The 23,027-nt window shown below is 47.4% G+C and overlaps 3 protein-coding genes across 4 annotated transcripts in view; 1 reads left to right on the top strand and 2 right to left on the bottom strand.

Moving 5' to 3' along the window:
• LOC117367053 (E3 ISG15--protein ligase HERC5-like) overlaps positions 1 to 23,027 on the top strand; it is a 194,553-nt gene that overhangs the window by 88,773 nt on the left and 82,753 nt on the right. The window lies entirely within an intron of this gene.
• PIGY (phosphatidylinositol glycan anchor biosynthesis class Y) lies at positions 10,198 to 10,607 on the bottom strand. The gene has a single exon (XM_033959315.1). The coding sequence runs from the start codon at positions 10,533 to 10,535 to the stop codon at positions 10,314 to 10,316; it is 222 nt and encodes a 73-aa protein (XP_033815206.1). The 5' UTR covers positions 10,536 to 10,607; the 3' UTR covers positions 10,198 to 10,313.
• On the bottom strand, positions 10,438 to 23,004 carry PYURF (PIGY upstream reading frame). The gene is made up of 2 exons (XM_033959302.1): positions 22,795 to 23,004; positions 10,438 to 10,708 (listed from the first exon to the last, which is right to left on the bottom strand). The coding sequence occupies exons 1-2, from the start codon at positions 22,962 to 22,964 to the stop codon at positions 10,561 to 10,563; spliced, it is 318 nt and encodes a 105-aa protein (XP_033815193.1). The 5' UTR covers positions 22,965 to 23,004; the 3' UTR covers positions 10,438 to 10,560.

Raw genomic sequence — 23,027 nt, 5'->3', positions numbered from 1 at the left:
TTCCTCCAATTGGTTTTAAAAGTATTTCCCTGTAACTTCATTGAGTGTTCCCTAGTCTTTGTAATTTTTGATAGAGTGAAAAATCAATACACTTGTTCTCATTCTACTCCTCTCAGGATTTTGTAGACTTCAATCATATCTCCCCTCAGCCGTCTCTTTTCCAAGCTGAAGAGCCCTAACCATTTGTGTTTCCTCATATGAGAGGAATTCCAATCCCTTTACCATCTTGGTCGCTCTTTTTGAACCTTTTCTAGTGCCACTATATCTTTCTTGAGATAAGGAGACCAGAATTGAATGCAATACTCCAGATGAGGTCGCACCATAGAGCAATACAAGGGCATTATAATAGTCTTAGTTTTGTTAACCATCCCTTTTTTAATAATTCCTAGCATCCTATTTGCTTTTTATCCCAGGACAAGCAGGCAGCATATTCTTAACGTATGGGTGACGTCACCGACGGAGCCCCGGTACGGACCTTTTTAACTAGAAAGTTCTAGTTGGCCGCACCGCGCATGCGCGAGTGCCTTCCCGCCCGACGGAGGAGTGCGTGGTCTCCAGTTTCTTCGTTTCCGCGGAGCGAAGAAGACGCATGTGCTTTCAACGGCCGTTGAAAACTCTATTTTTGCCTTCCCGCTCGCGATTTTTGATTCCTTTTTGTTTTAATTTTTCTTGTCTTTCGACTAAATTTCTTAAAAAAAAAAAAAAAAAAACCTCGTGTCTTTTTTCTTTGTTTTTGCAGCCGGCCCCGGCGGGGCCTGTTGTAATCATCCAAGCCTCCGGGTTTGATTTCGCGGAGGCCGTGTTTCCCTTCATGCCCCCTCAACCGGGCTTCAAGAAGTGCCAGCGGTGTGCACGCCCGATCTCTCTAACTGACCCACACAACTGGTGCCTTCAGTGTTTGGGTCCAGAGCATCGGGCTGACACCTGCACCTGCTGTGCTACCCATAAGAAACGCACTCTCAAGAACCGGCAAATACAACAAAATATTCTTTTCGGTACCGGTTCTACCATGGATCAGGCCCCGACATCGACGGCACCGCCTAAATCGGCACCGACCACATCGACGACGCCTGATCTTCCTTCGGGGTCGACATCGCAAGGTAAGCCGGCTAAGAAGCCTCCCACTTCCCTTGAGCGCCCTCCAGTTACCGCAGTGACCCCGGTCCTTCCGGCGTCCCGCCGACCCCGTAAACGCTCCGCTCCGATCTCGGTGAGTGCCTCGTCATCGGCCTCCTCATCGCCGGAGCGTCGAGCAGCACCTGTGGTACCGAAGAAAACTAAAGCGGTACCGGTGCCCCCATTGGAGGACCGCATCTCGGCCATCCTCCAGGACAAACTCCAGGAGCAGCTTCAACAGCAACTCCAACAGCTCCTTCCGACCCTGCTGGCACCGCTCCTTCCGGTACCGGTCCGGCCCGAGCCTCGCACCACTCCACCGGTGTCCACCCCCTCGGTACCGATGGACACTTCCATGCCGGTCTTATCTGCCCAGCCTGCACTTCAGACTTGCGCTGCAGAGGACCCCTCCCAGCCCCAAGATCGACACCGGTCGTCTCAGGACCGGGATCGGCACCACTCCTCCCAGGACAGGGATCGACGCCGGTCTTCATCTCCCGGCACCGTATCCATGCGATCTGGCAAGTCCCTTTCTAAAACCCTCCATACTGAGCCGGCCATCAGGGACCCAGACTTATGGGAGCAATCCCCACTCGGTACCGAGGAGGATGCCTCTTCTACAGATGAGGAACCCTCCATGGCTGAATCCACCTCCAAGCCCGAGCAATCCTCCTTCACTAAATTCCTTCGGGAGATGTCTGCGGCTCTCTCCATACCACTTGAGTCCGACTCCAAGAAGTCCCAGGCCTTTTTAGAAGCCTTGGACTTCGACCAACCTCCCAAGGAATTTCTTAAACTGCCCGTACATGATATCCTACGGGAAACTTTTTATAAAAATTTGGAGAATCCCCTTACTGTTCCAGGTGCCCCTAAGAAACTGGACAGTTTATACCGGGTCATCCCTATTCCGGGATTTGATAAACCCCAATTGCCCCATGAGAGCCTCCTCGTAGAATCCACTCTCAAAAAATCTCAAGGCTCCAGTGTTTATGCCTCCACCCCTCCTGGCAGAGAGGGAAAAACAATGGACAAATTTGGAAAGCGCCTGTACCAGAATGCCATGCTGGCTAACAGAGCCAACAACTACACCTTTCATTTTTCGTTTTATATGAAACACCTGGTACAACAACTTTCTGCTTTACAAAAATATATACCTGAACGCAAGGTCCCACTATTTCAACAGCAAATTTCCACCCTCCTTCAGCTCAGAAAGTTCATGGTGCGCTCGATTTATGATTCCTTCGAGCTCACTTCCCGAGCTTCTGCACTGGCAGTAGCCATGCGAAGCCTTGCCTGGCTGAGGGTGTCTGATCTTGATGTGAATCACCAAGACCGCCTCGCCAACGCGCCCTGCCTTGGTGATGAACTTTTTGGGGAGTCTCTGGATACCACAACACAAAAACTTTCGGCTCATGAGACAAGATGGGACACCCTCATTAAGCCTAAAAAGAAGACTCCACCTGCACGACCATACAGACCTCAGTCCTCTTACCAACGTCGTTTTTCTGCTAGGCCGCTTAATCCTCCTCAACAGCAATCTCGTCGGCCTCGCCAACAACAGCACACTCAGGCTCGATCTCAGTCTCACCAGGTGACCAAGCCTCTCCCTCAGACTAAACCCCCGCAGCCCTTTTGACTCCTTTCTCCAGGGCATAGCCAGTCTCCAACCGTCGATGCCTCTTCCTCAACCTATCGGAGGCCGCCTCACCATCTTTCTACAACGCTGGGAGGCCATCACATCAGACCTGTGGGTTCTCAACATCATCCGTCACGGATACTCACTAAGGTTCCAGACTCTTCCTGTAGACCATCCTCCCGTAGAGTCTGCTTCTCACTCCTCCCAAACTCCACTCCTCCTCCGGGAGGTCCAATCCCTCCTCCTCCTCAATGCCATCGAAGAAGTTCCTCCAGACCAAAGAGGTCAGGGATTTTACTCCCGCTACTTCCTGGTACCCAAGAAGACGGGAGATCTTCGTCCCATCCTAGACCTCAGGAACCTCAACAAGTGTCTGGTCAAGGAAAAGTTCAAAATGCTCTCCCTTGCCACACTTTACCCTCTTCTATCTCAACACGACTGGCTATGTTCCCTGGACCTCAAGGAGGCCTACACTCACATTCCAATCCATCAGGCTTCACGTCGCTACCTTCGATTCCAGATACAGAATCACCACTATCAGTACAAGGTGCTGCCTTTTGGTCTCGCATCATCACCCAGGGTGTTCACCAAATGCCTGATTGTGGTAGCGGCTTTTCTCAGGTCACACCACCTACAGGTGTTCCCCTACTTGGACGATTGGTTGGTGAAGGCGACTACATCTCCACTTGTGCTCCAAGCCACTCATCACACCATCTCTTTCCTCCATCTCTTGGGATTCGAGATCAATTATCCCAAGTCGCATCTGCTTCCCACACAACGCCTTCAGTTCATCGGAGCAGTTCTCGATACCAATCAAATGAGGGCGTTCCTTCCAGCCGACCGGCTCTGCACCCTTCTTCACCTTTGTCGACAGGTGCTCCTCCATCCATCCATCCCTGCTCGGCAGATGATGGTCCTTCTGGGCCACATGGCCTCGACAGTCCATGTGATTCCTCTGGCGTGACTCCACCTCAGGATACCTCAATGGACCCTTGCCAACCAATGATCACAGACCACGAATCTTCTTTCTCATCCCATCTCTGTGACATCGTCTCTTCAGCAATCTCTTCAATGGTGGTTGAACTCCTCAAATCTTTCCAGGGGACTTCTCTTGCATCTACCCCCCCATTCCATGGTCATAACCACGGATGCTTCCCCCTATGCATGGGGGGCTCACTTGGGCGATCTCCGCACCCAGGGACTCTGGACCCCTCAGGAGCGTCAACATCACATCAACTTCCTGGAGCTCAGAGCCATGTTTTATGCTCTCAAAGCTTTCCAGCATCTCCTCTACCCCCAGGTTCTTCTCCTGTGCACGGACAATCAAGTCGCCATGTACTACATCAACAAGCAGGGTGGCACCGGATCTCGCCCCCTTTGTCAGGAGGCTCTCCGGATCTGGACCTGGGCCACGGCCCACAATCTTTACCTCAAAGCTGTCTATATCCAGGGCGAACAGAACTCCCTGGCCGACAATCTCAGCCGCATCCTTCAACCTCACGAGTGGACTCTGGATCCTCCCACACTCCTCTCCATCTTTGCTCGCTGGGGCACCCCGCAGGTGGACCTGTTTGCAGCTCCTCACAACCATCAGCTGCCCCAGTTCTGTTCCAGACTCTTCTCTCCACATCGTCTGGCCCCGGATGCATTCCTGCTCGACTGGACGGATCGGTTCCTCTATGCCTTCCCTCCACTTCCTCTGATGTTGCGGACCTTGTTCAAACTTCGCAAGGACAGGGCCACCATGATTCTCATCGCCCCTCGGTGGCCCAGACAGCACTGGTTCTCCCTCCTGCTCCAGCTCAGCTCCAGGGAGCCCATTCCTCTTCCTGTATTTCCTACTCTGCTTACTCAGCAGCATCAGTCTCTACTGCATCCCAATCTGTCTTCCCTCCACCTGACAGCTTGGTTTCTCTCGGGCTGACCTCTCCAGAGAACCTGTCTCAGCCTGTCCGTCGCAATTTGGATGCCTCCAGGAAACCTACCACACTCCAATGTTACCAACAGAAGTGGACCCGGTTTTCCTCTTGGTGCCTCCTGCATCATCACAATCCCACCTCATTGGCGGTGGAGACCGTACTGGACTATTTGCTCTCTCTATCTAATGCTGGCCTCAAGTCCACCTCAATCAGAGTCCACCTCAGTGCCATCACTGCTTTTCATGAGCCTATCCTCGGAAAACCTCTCACGGCTCATCCTCTGGTTTCCAGGTTCATGAGAGGCCTCTTCAATATCAAACCACCTCTACAGCCTCCTCCGGTCGTCTGGGACCTCAATGTGGTTTTGTCAGCCCTCATGAAACCTCCCTTTGAGCCTCTTGCTACTACTTCGCTCAAACTTCTCACATGGAAGGTGCTTTTCCTCATTGCCATCACCTCTGCCAGGAGGGTCAGTGAGCTGCATGCACTGGTCGCCGATCCACCGTTCACCGTTTTTCACCATGACAAGGTGGTTATGCGCACCCATCCTAAATTCCTCCCCAAGGTGGTTTCAGCCTTTCACCTCAACCAGTCCATTGTGCTGCCTGTCTTCTTCCCAAAACCCCATTCTCATCCTGGGGAACAGGCGCTACACACGCTGGATTGTAAGCGTGCCCTTGCTTACTACCTTGACCGTACCAGGGCTCACCGCTCCTCTCCTCAGCTTTTTCTGACCTTCGATCCTAACCGTTTGGGTCATCCTGTCTCTAAACGAACGCTGTCCAATTGGCTTGCTGCCTGTATTGCGTTCTGTTATGCTCGGGCCGGCCTATCACTGGAAGGAGCTGTCACGGCCCATAGGGTCAGAGCTATGGCTGCTTCTGTGGCTTTCCTCCGTTCCACGCCTATTGAGGAAATCTGCAAGGCGGCCACTTGGTCTTCAGTTCACACATTCACTACTCACTATTGTCTGGATACCTTCTCCAGACGGGATGGACACTTTGGTCAATCTGTGTTACAGAATTTATTTTCCTAATGGCCAACCATCCCTCCTCCCTCTCTGTTAGCTTGGAGGTCACCCATACGTTAAGAATATGCTGCCTGCTTGTCCTGGGATAAAGCACAGTTACTTACCGTAACAGGTGTTATCCAGGGACAGCAGGCAGATATTCTTACGACCCACCCACCTCCCCGGTTGGCTTCTTAGCTGGCTTATCTTAACTGGAGACCACGCACTCCTCCGTCGGGCGGGAAGGCACTCGCGCATGCGCGGTGCGGCCAACTAGAACTTTCTAGTTAAAAAGGTCCGTACCGGGGCTCCGTCGGTGACGTCACCCATACGTTAAGAATATCTGCCTGCTGTCCCTGGATAACACCTGTTACGGTAAGTAACTGTGCTTTTTGGCCGCCGCCACATTTTGGGCGGAAGATTTCATCATATTGTCTACGATGACACCCAGATCCTTTTCTTGCACGCTAATCCCCAAGGTGGACCCTAGCATCCGGTAACTGTGATTCAGGTTATTCTTCCCAATGTGCATCACTTTGCATTTATCCACATTAAATTTCATCTGCCATTTGGATGCCCAGTCTTCCAATTTCCTAAGGTCCGCCTGCAATTTTTCAAATCCGCATGTGTTTTAACAACTTTGAACAGTTTGTCATCTGCAAATTTAATCACCTCACTCGTCGTTCCATTTTCCAGATCATCTATAAATAAGTTAAATAGCACTGGTCCCAGTACAGATCCCTACGGCACTCCACTGTTTACTCTCCTCCATTGAGAAAAATGACCATTTAATCCAACCCTCTGTTTTCTATCCGATAACCAATTCCTAATCCACAACTGAACATTGCTACCTATCCCATTTTCTCAGGTATTATCATGTGAGGGATATTGTGAGGTATATCATAAACAGTAAATGTATTCTTTAGTGTGGGATTGCACTATATATGTTTATGGTGTGTATGTTTGTATGTGTGTGTGTATATATATATATATATATATATATATATATATATATATATATATAGTATAGTTATATGTTTATTAATATAATATAGGTTTTTAGATGTTTTTAGTGTGTTATATTAGAAGCCTTCATTTTATTTTTAACATGACACATATAGTTACTGAATTTTTCTTCCATAAGACGCACTTCCCTCCCCTCCCCCCCCCCCGAGTATCTTTTTAAATCCACCCTTAAAGCCTGGTAGTGTATCGGCTGGAGCGAGCTTTCCACGTTCTTGCCCCTCTCTCGCTGGATGGCTACCTCATTATCTCGAGGCCAGCGGTGCACAAGGCAGGAGTGAGCTTTACGTGCTCCAGCCTGGGCCCGCGCCGCTCCCTGAATGGCTGCCGTCAAGTTGTTAAATTATTAAGAGCACCAGTTGGTTGAACATCTCCATTGTTTTTCTGTACTGTATTCCTTTCTGGGGGTGACTACCCTGTTCTGTGGCTACACAGTTACATGAGCCATGCTTCACATGTCTTTCCCATTTATTTACTATTGCTCAGATGGGCCATGGAAGCCCTTTCACCTTGCATCCATCTACAAAGCAAGTGCATGGCCACATCTCTTACTTCTGGAATGAAGTTTGAAAACAAACCCCTCTGTCAAAAGCTTTTCCCCAGTGGTTAACCATGAAACTAAGAAAAAAAAAGGCACCTATAACTTTGCAGCAGTGCAGGGGCTTCCCGAGTTTTCAGAAGGGAGAAAAAATAGGAGTTGTTGAAAATAAACTAGCACAGAAACGCAATTCATTCGTTGTGTAAAATATCAATTTACAGAGAAGAATTTTACAAACTCCCTATTACTGTACACATTCAAAGATTGTCCTAGCAGCGGTCACTTATTATAATGCTTGAGCTCAACTTTATTACAATGAAATCTAACATCTGTTTTATGTCTTTAGTAAAATCTGAATCCATGTTATCCTAATAATCACGGTGGTGTACATATGAGTCACAATTGGCCAAACAAGACAACCTTGAAACAATAGGAAGGAATGTATAGCACAACAGATTTCTCTTGAAGACAATAGTATGTAAATGAGCTTAGTCAACAAATCAAGAAACAACAGAAAGAAAAGAACCTGTATCTTTAGGAGATAGGCAAATAAGCTTGATTAAAGAGCCACATATTAAGAACAAACTTAAATCACATAAAAGAGAGTCTGCATTCAGATCCATCTGGTGAAAGCTAGTGTACCTATCGGTTTGCGACTCAATTTCTCCCCAACACGATTCACTAACCTGTGTAGCGACCCTCTTCCAATCCGCGCATGTAAATGAGGGGAACTGCATGCAAAATAGGCAGGGACTCGATTCACTAACCATTTTTTCAAATCCAACTGGGCTCGGAAAAAGTGACTACTGGGGACCAGTCGCAAATGTCTTTCCTACTATCCTGCTCCATAGAAGCCCAGCTCACAGCCCTGCTCTCTGCTGCCCTGACTCTCTCCTGCCTGCCACCCTGATGTTCTTCCCCGATCTCTCCTGCCTGCTCTGCCCCGAATCGCCACCCTGCTCGTCCCTGGATTTCTCCTGCCTGCTACTCCGAATCTCTCCTGCCCTTCCTCACACTGCGAGCCCGTGGTTTTAACCCGCAGGTTAAAATCACGGGCTCCCTTGCCTACACAAGTTGTTTTTTTTTTTTTTTTTTTAAGTCACGGCCTAGACCCATTTCCCCCCTCCCCCGTGCCGATGCCCCACAAAAGGCAGGAGGGATGCCAACTCCCTCCTACCATGTGAAACCCCATCCCGGCCCACCTCCCTCCTCCCTGCCTGCAGCTCTACCTAGGCCTACTGGGCCGGGCCCACCTGCTCCCCCCTACCTTTAAGAATCATTAGGAGCAGGAGGGGTGCTCATTCCCTCCTTCTCCAGGCCTCCTTCGAGACCATCAGGATGATGGGGCAAGGCCCACCCTCTCCCCGTACCTTAATATTGTTGGGCGTAGGAGGGGTGCTCAGTCCCTCCTGCTCCACGCCTCCTCCGCCGACGAGTGCGGCCAATCAGGGCCTTAGGCCCCTCCCTGCGCACTCGTCGACGGAGGAGGTGTGGAGCAGGAGGGACTAAGCACCCCTCCTGCTCCTAACAATATTAAGGTACGGGGAGGGGGTGGGCCTTGCCCAGTCATCTTGCCGGCTTCGGAGGAGGCCTGGAGCAGGAGGGAATGAGAACCTCTCCTGCTCCCAACAATTCTTAAAAGTAGGGTGGAGCGGGTGGGCCGGACCTAGGTAGAGCTACAGGGAGGGAGGGAGGTGGGCCGGCCAGATCAGGATGGGGTTTCACATGGCAGGAGGGAGCTGGCACTCCTCCTACCTTTTGTGGGGCATCGGCAGGGCCGCATTTGGAGGGGGGCATTTTGTAGGGGTTTGGGGAGGGAGGAAGCAGTTAAGGGAAGGGGGATTTTATTTTTATTTAACCAAGCCGATATTTTGCGTGTGTAAAACACGCAAAATATCTGCCCGATTTACTTAAAAAAAAAAAAAAAATTACAAGCCCTGACAGCAGTGACAGGAGGCTGCTTCTCCTGTCACTGTCAGGGTCTGCACATGAGCAGGTATTGCACATTTGCAATCTCTGCTTGCAAATGAGGGTGTTCCTCTGATCACCCCCATTGAATGACTGATTTGTGAATCAGTCGGACCTGCCCAAATCTGAAATGGATTGTTGCGATTCGGGCAGATTAGTGAATCAAGCCCAAAAACCTGTTAACAGGGACCAGTGTTACCTGAAACAAAAAAAAAAATCCCAAGAAGCATACAATGTTTGTGTGTGTACATATGTGGCTCCAGGAAGAATCCCTCATCATTTAGGTAATCCCTGGGGCTAGCTGTGTGATGAAGTGGGGTGGGGAGGCAGGCCAAAAAATGTAAAAATCTTTAACTTTTTTGGCCTTCTTCCCCCACCCCCCCTTCATTACACAGCTAACCCCAGGGATTACCTTAATGATGAGGAATTCTTCCTGGAGCAATGAGGCACCAGCACATTACAAATATCCTCTGCATTGCTGTTTTGGTAAGTAGAGACTGTTGCCATAGCAACACCAGCACTCCCTCAACAGCCACAGGATTTGGGCAAATTTAAACTCTGAACCCCAAACTAGAGAACGATACAGGGACAAATTTTTTTCCCCGTCCCCACAGGAACTCAATTTCCCTGTTCTGTCCCATTCCTGCAAGCTCTGCCTTAACCACACGAACCTCAAACACTTATGATTTTAAAGTATTTGAGGCTTGTGCAGCTGAGGACAGAGCTTGCAGGAATGGGGCAGGGGCAGGAAAAGAACTCACGGGGACAGGATGGGAAAATAGTTCCCGCGGCAACGGGGAAAAATTTGTCCCCATGTCTTTGCCCCAAATCACAACACAAGAGTGCCAACGCCCAGGCTAAACAGCCAGCCTAGCACCCAGCACACATAGGGAAACTGCAAAATAGTTTCTTTTAACTTCATGCTTTGCTTTCATGATAGTTGCTTTTAACTTCATGCATTGAAAAAACACTGTGCATTCAACTAAAGTTAGAAAGTCACAATGCACCTTTCCAATTTTACACTTTATTTTTCTTTTAACATGATAGATCCTGATAAACGCTTTTCATGAGCACTGCAAAATAACTCATAGGGTGAGGAAGAGGCTAATTATGCCTGAAGAGTTTAATCCCCATCCAGGTCCATAGGTGGAAAAAGACATAAACGGGGATGGTGACGGGGAGGAGGAGGCTATAGAAGCACAAGCTTGCTGTGCTGGTGCAGCCATGGGGGAAATCTTCATCCATGGATGCCGAATAGAATAAACCCGTCAATGACAGCAATGGGACAAGCACAGTTAATGTAGGTAGAGACAGAAACGTGCCCATCACCTTCCCCTAGGTGACGCTCCACTTAATGCTGGTTCTCCTCTGACTCCTCTTGCTTCTTCTCTTTCTGGATCATTCGTGCATCCTGCGGTATCATGTTAGGCATCCCGTCAATGATGGGGTACGCTATTCCCAGCTCTTCGTTAATTAGCTCATTGGTGGACTCTTCATACCTAACCCAGAAATAGAGAGCAGTTTAAGAGTGTATTCTCAGAAGGGGTAAAACAGAACAGCTATTGACAGCTGGCTACAGCAAATGAATAAATTCAGTGGTTTGGGTGTTGGTGCCAGTTCTGAGAAATGATTCTCCTAGACCAGTGGTTTCCAAACCAGTTAGGTTTTCAGGATATCCAAAATGAATGTTCATGAGAGAGATTTGCATGCACTGCTTCCATTTTATGCAAATTTCTCTCATGAACATTCATTCTGGATAGCCTGACTATTTGACTGGCTGGGGAGCCTCCAGGACAGGCTGGGGATCTACTGTCTTAGACAGTGCCTACAACCACAAAAGGTGGGTTTTCTTGCTTTGCTTTCTTTCTTTTTTTTAATGGAAATTTTCTTAAGATACCCAAAACAGAAGTAGACAGAGCAAGGTAAAAACTAAAAAGCATGACATGGGAGTAGGGCAGGGAAGAAAGCCACATTGGCTTCCCGTTTACTGGAGGATCCAATTTTAATGTGCAACTGTAATTATCAAAATCCTATATGGTATTTTTTCTCCTTTGGTTCCTGTCTCATTTAATTCACAAGAAATCTCTAATTCTAGGAGCTCTCAGAAATATAAACTTGGCTTTCCCATTGTTAAAGGAATAAAAACTTATGGCCAATTTTTGTCGATCATAAGAACATAAGAACATAAGCAGTGCCTCTGCCGGGTCAGACCACAGGTCCATCCTGCCCAGCAGTCCGCTCCCGCGGCGGCCCAAACAGGTCAAGACTTGTCTGAATCATCAGAAGGGGCTCCCTTGCCACCTTGGTTTCCCATTTAAGTCCTGCCTTCCTATCGAAGTCCTAGCCCTCCGGTCTTGCACATCATTTTCTTAAATTTTATTCATAAAAGTTTGGAATGACCTTCCTTCTATAATTAGAGTTCTCTCTCATCTACCCACTTTTCATAAAGTACTGAAGACATATTTATTTCAGAAACTTACTAATGATCCTTCATTTTCAAATAATCAATCATAAAAGATAAAATTCTGGCCTAAAAGATATAGGGCTCCTTTTACTAAGCTGTGTTAGGGGTTTAACGCACGGAATAGCGCGTGCTACAATGCCCTGTGCGCTAGACGCTAATGCCAGCATTGAGCTGGCGTTAGTTCTAGCTGCGTGCGCTAAAAACGCTAGCGCACCTTAGTAAAAGGAGCCCATAGTTTCTGTTCTAATCTCCTGTATAATTTTATTAATATTTTGTTAACCGAGTCGAGCCCTCCTGTTGGGATGAATTGGTATAAAAAATTAAAGATTAGATTAGATTGTCCAGCAATATCACTTGCATCAATGTTAAAAAGAAGAGGCCCAAGAACTGAACCTTGGCACATTGACCATTATCCTCTGTTGCCTTCCACTCAACCAGTTCTTTTCATTCATTCAAATTTCTAGACCGTTCTCCCAAGGGAGCTCAGAACGGTTTACATTAATTTATTCAGGTACTCAAGCTTTTTTCCCTATCTGTCCTAGTGGGCTCACAATCTATCTAATGTACCTGGGGCAATGAGGGGCTTAAGTGACTTGCCCAGGGTCACAAGGAGCAGTGTGGATTTGAACCCAAAGGCTCAAAGTGCTGAGGTTGTAGCTTTATATCACTGCACCATGGGGGAGTACATCTCGATTTTTCCACCTGGGGACCATTCAGTCCTGACTACACTATTGAATGAGTAGGGATGCTTATGAATGTTGTTTAATTATTAGTTTTGGGGAGTGGGCATGCAAAAGGCTGGGGTATCCTGTCAAGAGTCTGCTGGGTCATTTATTTCTAGATTGTGAAAGCAATTTCTGTAACCCAGAGTTGGATTCTGATCCAGTCCTCCATTTCGGGGCCTATACCAAGGGCATTCCGTTTATTTATTAGATGCAGCAGTGGCTCTTAACATACATGAGTTGCTTTCTGAGCAAAAATGATCACATTTAACCCTCCTAATATTCTACTATCTTAAGGAGCTTTAGTGATTTCCTTAGGTTTTTATGTTCATGCTGTTGGTGTACCTGGAGCTTAAAAAAAAGTTGGGGAACCCTGTTTTATATCCCTTTTGATAAAGTAACTTTAGGATGAACATAAGAAGTTGTCTCCGCTGGATCAGACCAGAGGTCCATCGTGCCAGCAGTCCGCTCCTGCGGCGGCCCATCAGGTCCATGACCTGTAAGGTGATCGTTGTCTAAACCCTTTAATCCCCCTTATCCTTCTTCCTAAGCCCTTTCATAACCTATCTCTACCTCTATCTGTATCTCTCAATCCCCGTGTCCTTCAGGTATTTATCCAATCCTTCCTTGAAGCCCGGTAGGGTACTCTGTCCTATCACAACCTCTGGAAGCGCATTCCAGGTGTCCACCACCCTCTGAGTGAAAAAGAATTTCCTAGCATTGGCTCTAAACCTGTCCCTTTCAATTTCTCTGAGTGCCCTCTTGTTCTTGTGGTTCCCAGTAGGCTGAAGAATCTGTCCCTTTCTACCTTCTCTAAACCTTTCTCCATATAATTTCATGCCCTTGTTGTAGGCACCAAGAATTAAGGTTTAGTTGCACAGAAATTTTCCATCCAAATTTAGGCCCAGGAAAAACGACAGTGTTCTTGTAAAGATAAAAAGCCGAAAGGGAAAAGACTTGAAGAGAAAGCGAAAATTTGAAAGCTATACACATTCCTTAAATAGAGTATCTTACAATAGTAAAAGAAAAAATTTTGTCAAACTAGATGAAGCAAAAAAAATGCCCTGGCACCCACATTTTTCTAAATACACTTCAGATTCATCTAACTCAACTTGATATACGGTAAAGCAGGATCAACGATGATAGAATTAAGGGCTCCTTTTACTAAGGTGCGCTAGCATTTTTAGCGCACGCAGGATATTACCGCACGCTATGCGGCTAGAACTAACGCCAGCTCAATGCTGGCGTTAGCGTCTAGCACACGCAGCAGTGTAGCGTGCTTTTCCGCGCATTAATTCCCTATTGCAGCTTCATAAAAGGAGCCCTAAATCTGTCAAATAATGAAATTAAAACCATGTTCCAAATTTTTACTGAGTTGACTAGTCTTGACCCTGTTAAATCAATGACAAAAGAATCTATATACCTTCAGCGGATAAGTTGGCCCGTTTTGTTTTTTCAATCTAAAGTGGGAAATATTCAATTGTCTTTTAAAATGTGGTTCCATATGAAGTACCAGATTAAAATTTTTTAATCATGGAAAAAGGAATTTGGGGAGATTTGTATTGGGATGTGTTTTCCAGAGACTTAGAACAAGTTTTAAAGGTTTTGTTGTGATTATCATATAAATTGTGTGTTTTAAATATTTATCCTGCAGTTTTACTGCCATCAATTCCATTTGAGATTTTATATTGGTTGATTAACTTTTCCCCCCTTTTACAAAGCCACGCGGCAAAAGCCCCGAAGCCCTTTAAATCCCTTATGGGCTTCCAGGCACTTACCACAGCAGCAGCCACTAGTGAGGCTTTGTAAAAGAGGGGGTTTGTTAATAAAGTGTTTTAACCCTGTCCAGCTTACTGATATTATACTTACACCAATACCAAAAGCATCAAATATTGATTTAAGTAAAGTTGAATTCTATTACCCAGTGACTGGTATTCCACGGCAGGCCAAACTGTTAGAATTTGTGGTATATCAACAATTTTCTGATTATATACTTTTCCAAAAGTTGTTTACATACACCCCAGCATAGAAACCATATTGTTAATTTTGGTCTCTTAAATTAGAAAACTTGAGTTTTGGTAAATGAACATTTCTGCTTCAATTTGATATATCTGCAGTGTTTGATTCAATAGATCATAATGTAATGTTGAATAGATTGAGTGCTATGGAAGTGGATGGTAAGGTGTTGAGTTGGGTTTTTTGACTAAAAGAAGATATTGTGTAAAAGGAGCTAATTCAAATTCTGATTTTTGGGTGGCAGATTGTGGGGTTCCAGGCTGATTAGTTTAGGAATATTTGTCTTATCTCATGCGGATGATATTTTTGAATCCTGCTTTAAAAGCCTCCTCAAAACTTTCTAGCTTTATTCAGAATACAATAACATTAGTTGATGATTGGACATTATTAATTTTTTAAGATTGAATAAACAGAAAACCAAATTGGTTTGTTTTGGTAATCCAGAAGGTTTTATGGTAAAAAAATAGTATTGTTTACTGGTGAGATACTTATAGTTAAGGAGAAATCTAGTGTTGTGGGTAATATACTGGATTGTGGTTTGACTTTTGAGAACAAAGTTAATGAACTGAGTAAGTGGTGTGTTTTTTGTTTTTAATTATGTCAACTAGGTACAATACATTCTGTCCTTTCTAATATTTTTCAAACAATAGTTAGGACAATTATTTTACCCCAGTTATATTGTAATTCATTGTTCTGTGGTATTACATTGAAGTTGAAATATAGGGTTCATTTGCTTCAGAACACAGGGGCGTGTCTGATGTTCAAAGCTAAGAAATATGATTGGGTGACTCTCATTTTTAAGTCAATTGCATTGGTTGATGGTTGAGAAGATACTAAAATTTAAAGTGGCTATACTGAAATATAAAATGTTATATGGTATGGGACCTGAAGGTTTATTAACATATTTATCCTTATCCCAGGACAAGCAGGCAGCATATTCTTAACGTATGGGTGACGTCACCGACGGAGCCCCGGTACGGACACTTTTAACTAGAAAGTTCTAGTTGACCGCACCGCGCATGCGCGGGTGCCTTCCCGCTCGACGGAGGAGAGCGTGGTCCCCAGTTTCTTCGTTTCCGCGGAGCGAAGAAGACGCATGTGCTTTCAACGGCTGTTGAAATTTTCTACTTTGCCTTCCCGCTCATGTAATTTTCTTCCTTTTTTGCTTTTTTCCCTTCGGGTTTCTTTTTTGTCTAAAAAAAAAAAAAATTATTTAATTTGTCTTTTCCTTTATTTTTCTGGCCGGCCCCGGCGGGGCCTGTTGCCATCATACAGGCCTCCGGGTTTGATTTTGCGGAGGCCGTGTTTCCATTCATGCCCCCTCAGCCGGGTTTTAAGAAGTGCCAGCGGTGTGCACGCCCGATCTCTCTCACTGACCCGCACAATTGGTGCTTACAGTGCCTGGGTCCAGAGCATCGGGCTGACACCTGCACCCGCTGTGCTACTCTTAAAAAACGTACGTTAAAGAATAGGCAGATCCAGCAGAACATCCTTTTTGGCACCGGATCTGCCATGGAGTCGGCCACACCATCGACGGCGCCGCTAAAGTCGGCACCGACTACCTCCACACCGCCTGATCCTTCCTCGGGGTCGATGGCGTCAGGTAAGCTGGCTAAGAAGCCTTCCACTTCCCTTGAGCGCCCTCCTGCCACGGCGGCGACACCGGTCCTCCCGGCATCCAGCTGACCCCATAAACGCTCCGCCCCGATTTCGGTGAGTGCCTCGTCATCGGCCTCCTCATCGCCGGGGCGTAGAGCAGCACCTATGGTACCGAAAAAGAAAAATGCGGTACCGGTGCCTCCTCTGGACGACCGCATTGCGGCCATACTCCAAACTCAATTACAGGAGCAGCTACAGCAACAACTACAGCACCTGTTGCCAACAATATTGGCCCCGCTCCTTCCGGTACCGGACCGGCCCGAGCCTCGCACCATACCACCGGAGTCGACTCCATCGGTACCATTAAACACGTCCATGCCGGTGCTCGCGGCGGAACCCATCAACCCTTTCGTGCAACTGCACTCTGATGCCAATCCTCTCCGACATCGGGACCGTCGCCAAGCCGACCGAGACCGGCACTGCTCCTCTTCCCCCGGTACCGTCTCCATGCGTTCTGGCAAATCTCTCTCTAAGACTCACCACGCAGAACCATCCACACCACCGTCCCGTCCTATACACACCGACGTCAGGGACCCGGACCTCTGGGAAGAATCTCAACCCGGTACCGACGATGAGGCTTCTTCAACTGACAAGGAGCCTTCCACAATCGATACCGGTTCCAAGCCTGAACAATCCTCGTTCACCAAATTTCTTCGGGAAATGTCAGCGGCTCTCTCTATCCCATTAGAATCTGACTCTAAGAAGTCACAGGCTTTCTTAGATGCCCTAGACTTCGAGCAACCCCCTGGGGCAGTCCTCAGGTGGACCTCTTTGCAGCTCCTCACAACCATCAACTGCCCCTTTTCTGTTCCAGACTCTACTCTCCTCATCGTCTGGCCCCGGATGCGTTCCTGCTCAACTGGACGGGTCGGTTTCTCTATGCCTTCCCTCCACTTCCTCTGATGTTGCGGACGTTGTTCAAACTCCGCAGAGACAATGCCACCATGATTCTCATCGCTCCTCGGTGGCCTCGCCAACACTGGTTCTCTCTCCTGCTCCAGGGAGCCCATTCCTCTTCCTGTGTTTCCTACTCTACTTATGCAGCAGCATCAGTCTCTACTACATCCCAATCTGTCCTCGCTCCACCTGACAGCTTGGTTTCTCTCGGGCTGACCTCTCCACAGAATTTGTCTCAGCCTGTCCATCGCATTTTGGATGCTTCCAGGAAACCGGCCACCCTCCAATGTTACAATCAGAAGTGGACCAGGTTCTCCTCTTGGTGCCTACTGCATCACCACGATCCCACCTCATTGGCGGTGGAAACTGTACTGGACTATTTGCTCTCTCTGTCCGACGCTGGCCTCAAGTCTACCTCCATCAGAGTCCACCTCAGTGCCATCACCGCGTTCCATGAGCCTATCCTCGGAAAACCTCTTACGGCTCATCCCCTGGTTTCCCAGTTCATGAGAGGCCCCTTCAATGTCAAACCACCTCTGAAGCCTCCTCCAGTCATCTGGGACCTGAATGTGGTTTTGTCAACCCTCATGAAACCTCTGTTTGAGCCTCTTGCCACTACTTCACTCAAATTCCTGACATGGAAGGTGCTTTTCCTCATTGCCATCACCTCTGCCAGGAGGGTTAGTGAGCTGCATACACTGGTTGCCGACCGACCTTTCACTGTTTTTCACCATGATAAGGTGGTTCTGCGTACCCATTCTAAGTTCCTTCTCAAGGTGGTCTCGGATTTTCACCTCAACCAGTCTATTGTTTTGCCTGTCTTTTTTCCCAAACCCCACTCTCATCCTGGGGAACAGGCGCTGCATACGCTGGACTGTAAGCGTGCCCTTGCTTACTATCTTGATCGCACCAGGGCTCACCGCTCATCCCCTCAGCTCTTTCTATCTTTCGACCCTAACCGTTTAGGTCGCCCTGTCTCTAAACGGACGCTTTCTAACTGGCTTGCTGCCTGCATTGCCTTCTGTTATGCTCGGGTCGGTCTCTCACTGGAAGGTGCTGTCACGGCCCACAGAGTCAGAGCTATGGCTGCTTCCGTGGCTTTCCTCCGTTCCACGCCCATTGAGGAAATCTGCAAGGCTGCCACTTGGTCCTCAGTTCACACGTTCACTACTTACTACTGTCTGGATGCCTTCTCCAGACGGGATGGACTCTTCGGCCAATCTGTGTTACAAAATTTATTTTCCTAATGGCCAACCATCCCTCCTCCCCCTCTGTTAGCTTGGAGGTCACCCATACGTTAAGAATATGCTGCCTGCTTGTCCTGGGATAAAGCACAGTTACTTACCGTAACAGGTGTTATCCAGGGACAGCAGGCAGATATTCTTAGGACCCACCCTCCTCCCCGGGTTGGCTTCTTAGCTGGCTTATCTTAACTGGGGACCACGCTCTCCTCCGTCGAGCGGGAAGGCACCCGCGCATGCGCGGTGCGGTCAACTAGAATTTTCTAGTTAAAAGTGTCCATACCGGGGCTCCGTCAGTGACGTCACCCATACGTTAAGAATATCTGCCTGCTGTCCCTGGATAACACCTGTTACGGTAAGTAACTGTGCTTTTCCAGTGAATAGGATTGCTTCTTGTTTCCAGCATTCTTTGAAGCTCAGTTATTCAACAAGTAAATATTTGTTTTGAAGTCTTTGAGTAAATCTTTTGAATATGTAGGAACCAAACATTGGAATGATCTTCTTACTGAATTAAGGAAAATTTCTTCATATTATATCTCTAGAAATTTTTTTTAAACTCATTTTAATTGATTTATTGTAAATTTGCTAAGAACTTTGATTATCTTTTTTTAAATATTGTTATCCGCCTAGAATCTGTCTATAAATGTTATATAGAATAGCAAATTTTAAACAGTGAAGGTTTAGATCCTCTCTTTTCAGTATTACATATTATACTGTAGACCCCAAATAATGAAGGATCACTTATAAAACAGCCAAATATCTTGAACTTCTACATTTATATGGTGCCTACATTGTGTTATTCTATCTAGATTATATGTAACAAGCAGAGTGTAATGCTTAGGTCTATATAAGACAAGACAAGCAGTTGTTAGGTTCAGTGGGTATTTCTTAGTGCACTTCTAAAACCTGTTACAGTAGACTCTGTTAACCAGAACTCCTCAAGCAACCAGCAAAAAGAGCCTTAGTAAACGGACCCCCAGTATTTCTTAAGGTGCGCTAACCAATTTAGCACACACTAAATGCTAAGGCACCCATTTTTTCCCCCTGAATTTATTAGTTGTAATATGTCACCTTTAGTAAATGTGACAATTCTCTCTCCCACCCTCCACTATCTTAGGAACAATGATGTTTTATTTATTCATTCAAATTTCTATACCGTTCTCCCAAGGAAGCTCAGAACGGTTTACATGAATTTATTCAGTCCCTGTCTGTCCTGGCACAATCTGTCACAATCTGTCTAATGTACCTGGGGCAATGAGGGGATTAAGGCCTAAATTCACTAAACTTACCGATCCTGTGTCGATAGTAGCAAAACGAGTTCCCCGACCTGATTGATTAAACTGCTGTCTGATGAATCTCCTACCTGATCCGATCCACCCATGCAAATGAGGGGAAACGGCATAAGAAACACCGATTGGGTTTGCCGATCCGAAAAGAAGCGACTGCCGACTCTTCTACCCTAAAATTTCAGTATCGAGGTTACAACCCCATCTAAAACAACCATTAAAAATAAAACTGTAAAATAACTTTACATACGCGTAAGAATTTATTCCTGTTTTATATTCTGTAAAATGCGCATTGCGAGCCCGGGTTTTAGCCCGTGGGTTTAAAGCAGTGTTCTTCAACCACCGGTCCACAGAAATTTCCTGCCGGTCCACGGTGCGATCAATGCGGCGTTATCTTTGAGCCAGCTCTCTCTTCCTAACTGATTCAGTGCACAAAGCCACGGGCAGTGGCTCCTACGGGCATCCTGCGTCTGAACCAGAAGCCTTCTCTCTGAAGTTGCAATGTCAGAGGGAAGGCTTCCAGATGAGGCATGGGGGACGTGCAAGGTGCAATTAGTACTATTATGGGGGCGGGGTCTGGGGTGGAGATTAGGTAGAGATGGGCGGGGTCTGGCCCATGACTTAGCCCAGTGTTCTTCAACCGCCGGTCCACGGACCGATGCCGGTCCACAGAATAATTATTTTATTTCTGCCAGTCCATAGGTGTAAAAAGGTTGAAAAACACTGGTTTAAAGCATGTTCTGTTCGATAAATGTCAATAGTCTGGCTACACAAAAATATAATTCACTATGTCGGTCACAAATCATTCCTTTTTAAAAATGTCCAACTAGTAGGGCCAGCAAAAGAAAACTGCAGCCACCCCTCCCTCTGTCTTTTGAGCTCGCTTGTCGCGTGTCTATGACGTCACGGGGTGGCACTGTTTGCTTCGTACTTCACAGCCCAAGAAGCCGCACAACTTTGAAGAACTCCTCCACCAGCTCTGGCCACAGCTTCAACAGCTTGCACCAAAACCTCCGAAGAGAACGGATCTCTCTCTTCTGGTGTTGTTTATATTGCATTTTTACGACAATTCTTTGTGGGCGGTGCATTCGACATCCGCCAATGATGTGCGGGAATAAACCCTGCCCACTAACTACGTAGTAAAGGGCGAAGAACAAGCACATGTGTAAATTGCATCAATAACCAATAAGGATACTCTGCGCATGCGTTTTGATCGCTCTTACAGCGATCCATGGGATCGTTATAGGGCTTGCTTCCAATCAGATCATTTGTTTGTAAAATCGTTTGTGAATTTGTTGCTCAGCCAAGAATCACCCAGCAACGATCCAGTTGTGAAGTTTAGTGAATTGGGGCCTCACTGACTTGCCCAGGGTCACAAAGAGCAGCAGGGGGCTGAGGCTGTAGCTTTAACTACTGCACCACTCTCCCCTTGGGGGCAGCGCCTGTTTAGCTTTCAAAATCCTACATGGTATCCTCCCTCCCTTTATCCCTCTTTCTTGGAATTCCTCAAACCCTAATACCACAAGATCCTCCCACAAATTAAAACTATCCTTTCCCTCGCTAAAAGGCATTTCCCACAAAGGAAAGCTAGGGACCTCCCTCCACTTCAAAATCACTGAGCTCTGGAACAACCTTACCTCCCCTCTTCGGAACTTGAGCTCTCTCCAAGTTTTCCGCAAGCATCTGAAAACCTGGCTTTTCTCAAAAAATGTAACTCTCCCTCCAAATTAGGAATCAAGGAAACTCTTTCATCTTGGCATCCCAAGTCCTCTAAATTTTCTTCACACTTCTACCTCTAACCTGTTTGTAGTTCCTTCCTATTTCTTCTACTGTAAACCGCTTAGAGCTCTATGAACGTGGAGATGATGCGGTATACAAACCTAAGGATTAGATTAGATTAGATTAGCACATCTCAGTTTTTTCCACCTGGGGACCATTCATTCCTAGCTACACTATGAATGGGTATGCTCATTAATGTTGAGTTTAATTATTACAGTTTTGGGAGTGGGCTTGCAAAAGGCTAGGGCACCCAATATTGTTGAATGGGGTTAGAGTCTACTGGGCCATTTATTTCTAGACTAGTCTTATAGCCCGTTACATTAACGGGTGGTAGAATATATGTGTGTGTCTGTCTTTATTTCTTTCTCTCTCTCTCCTTAGCCGCTTTCTGTGTTTGTCTTTCTTTTTCCTTGGCTGTCCACCACCACCCCTTGCCTGCTCCCCCTGACCATTCTCCCTTCCTTTTACCTCCCCTGTGTCCACCACCACCCCTTCACTGCTCCCCTTATCCAGCAGCAGCCCTTCTCCCTTTGTTTTACCTCCCCCCTGTCCATCATCACCTCTTTCCTGCTCCCCCTGTCCAGCAGTAGGCCTCCCTTCCTCCCCCCCGTCCAGCAGCACCTCTTCCCCTATCCAGCAGCACCTCTTTCCTGCTCTTCCTGTCCAGCAGTACGCCTCCCTTCCTTTTTCTTCCCTCCTCTGTCCATCCCTGCTCCCCCTGTCCAGCAGTACGCCTCCCTTCCTTTTTCTGCCCACCTCCTGTCGTTGGCACCTCTTCCCCTGTCCAGCAGCACCCCTTACCTCCTCTCACGTCTGCCCTCAGCCGCCATGGCCTGCAGGCGCTGAAAGCCGCCTCGCCTCGAAGCTCTCCTCCCGGCAGCTGCCGCCAGCACCGCTCCGTGAAGCCCTCCTCATGGCAGCTGCCACTCCACACCGCCTTTCATGCACCTTAGCACGCATGCGCACTCTGCTGACCACAGCCTGACAGATCAGGGAACAGCGGGGTAAGAGTGCGCATGCGTGCTTAGCATTTTATTATATAGATTGTGAAAGCAATTCCTATAACCCAGAGTTGGAATTCAGTTTTTCCCACTAGTCACTTCCCTCCAGTTCTACATTTTCAGGAAGAGAGAGAAAGGGGCAGGCTTGTTATTGTAGGAGGGAGTCCCAACCTCCAGCCGCAACTCCTACCAGTAGGGCCCCAACAACTGGACAGACTGGAAAAAAAATCCTGAACAAGAGTAGCCTGAGCCTGTTGCAGCTTCACCCTCTCGCGCCTCAGAGGGACATGAGGTGCTCCTTTCATTACCGGGAAGGGAAGGCTGAGTATGTCTAGCAACGCTATATAAATATGTAGTACAGTAGTAGTAAGGGGCTGAGGCTATGCTTGGAGCAGCGCTCTTCTTCCCCCCCCCCCCCCGAACTCTCAGATACAGGAGAGCAATGGCGACGCTCCCCCCCCCCCCAAAAAAAAAAAAAAAAAAGTGACACGCCAGAAATGGCTTAGGAAAAGTAAAGTACCTGAGAGGTTTGTGGGAGAGCGGGCAGACAAGAAATTGCAGCAGCTCGGGATTAAAGCGTTTCTTGCTGTTGGCAGGGTCTGGGGGATCAGCGGCGGCTCTGCGGGGCGCGGTGTGCAGCAAACCCCGCGTGGCAGCGGCTCCTATCCTGCAGGCAGCGAGCCCCAGCATAGTGCAACACGCCCCGGATGCCCTCTCGTCCCCGGTGCAAGCACTTCGGCAGCCCTCCACCTC

Source organism: Geotrypetes seraphini, chromosome 1 (genome assembly GCF_902459505.1).
Source record: "Geotrypetes seraphini chromosome 1, aGeoSer1.1, whole genome shotgun sequence".
NCBI classification, from domain to species: domain Eukaryota; kingdom Metazoa; phylum Chordata; class Amphibia; order Gymnophiona; family Dermophiidae; genus Geotrypetes; species Geotrypetes seraphini.
This window is presented reverse-complemented; position numbering and strand designations above follow the sequence as displayed.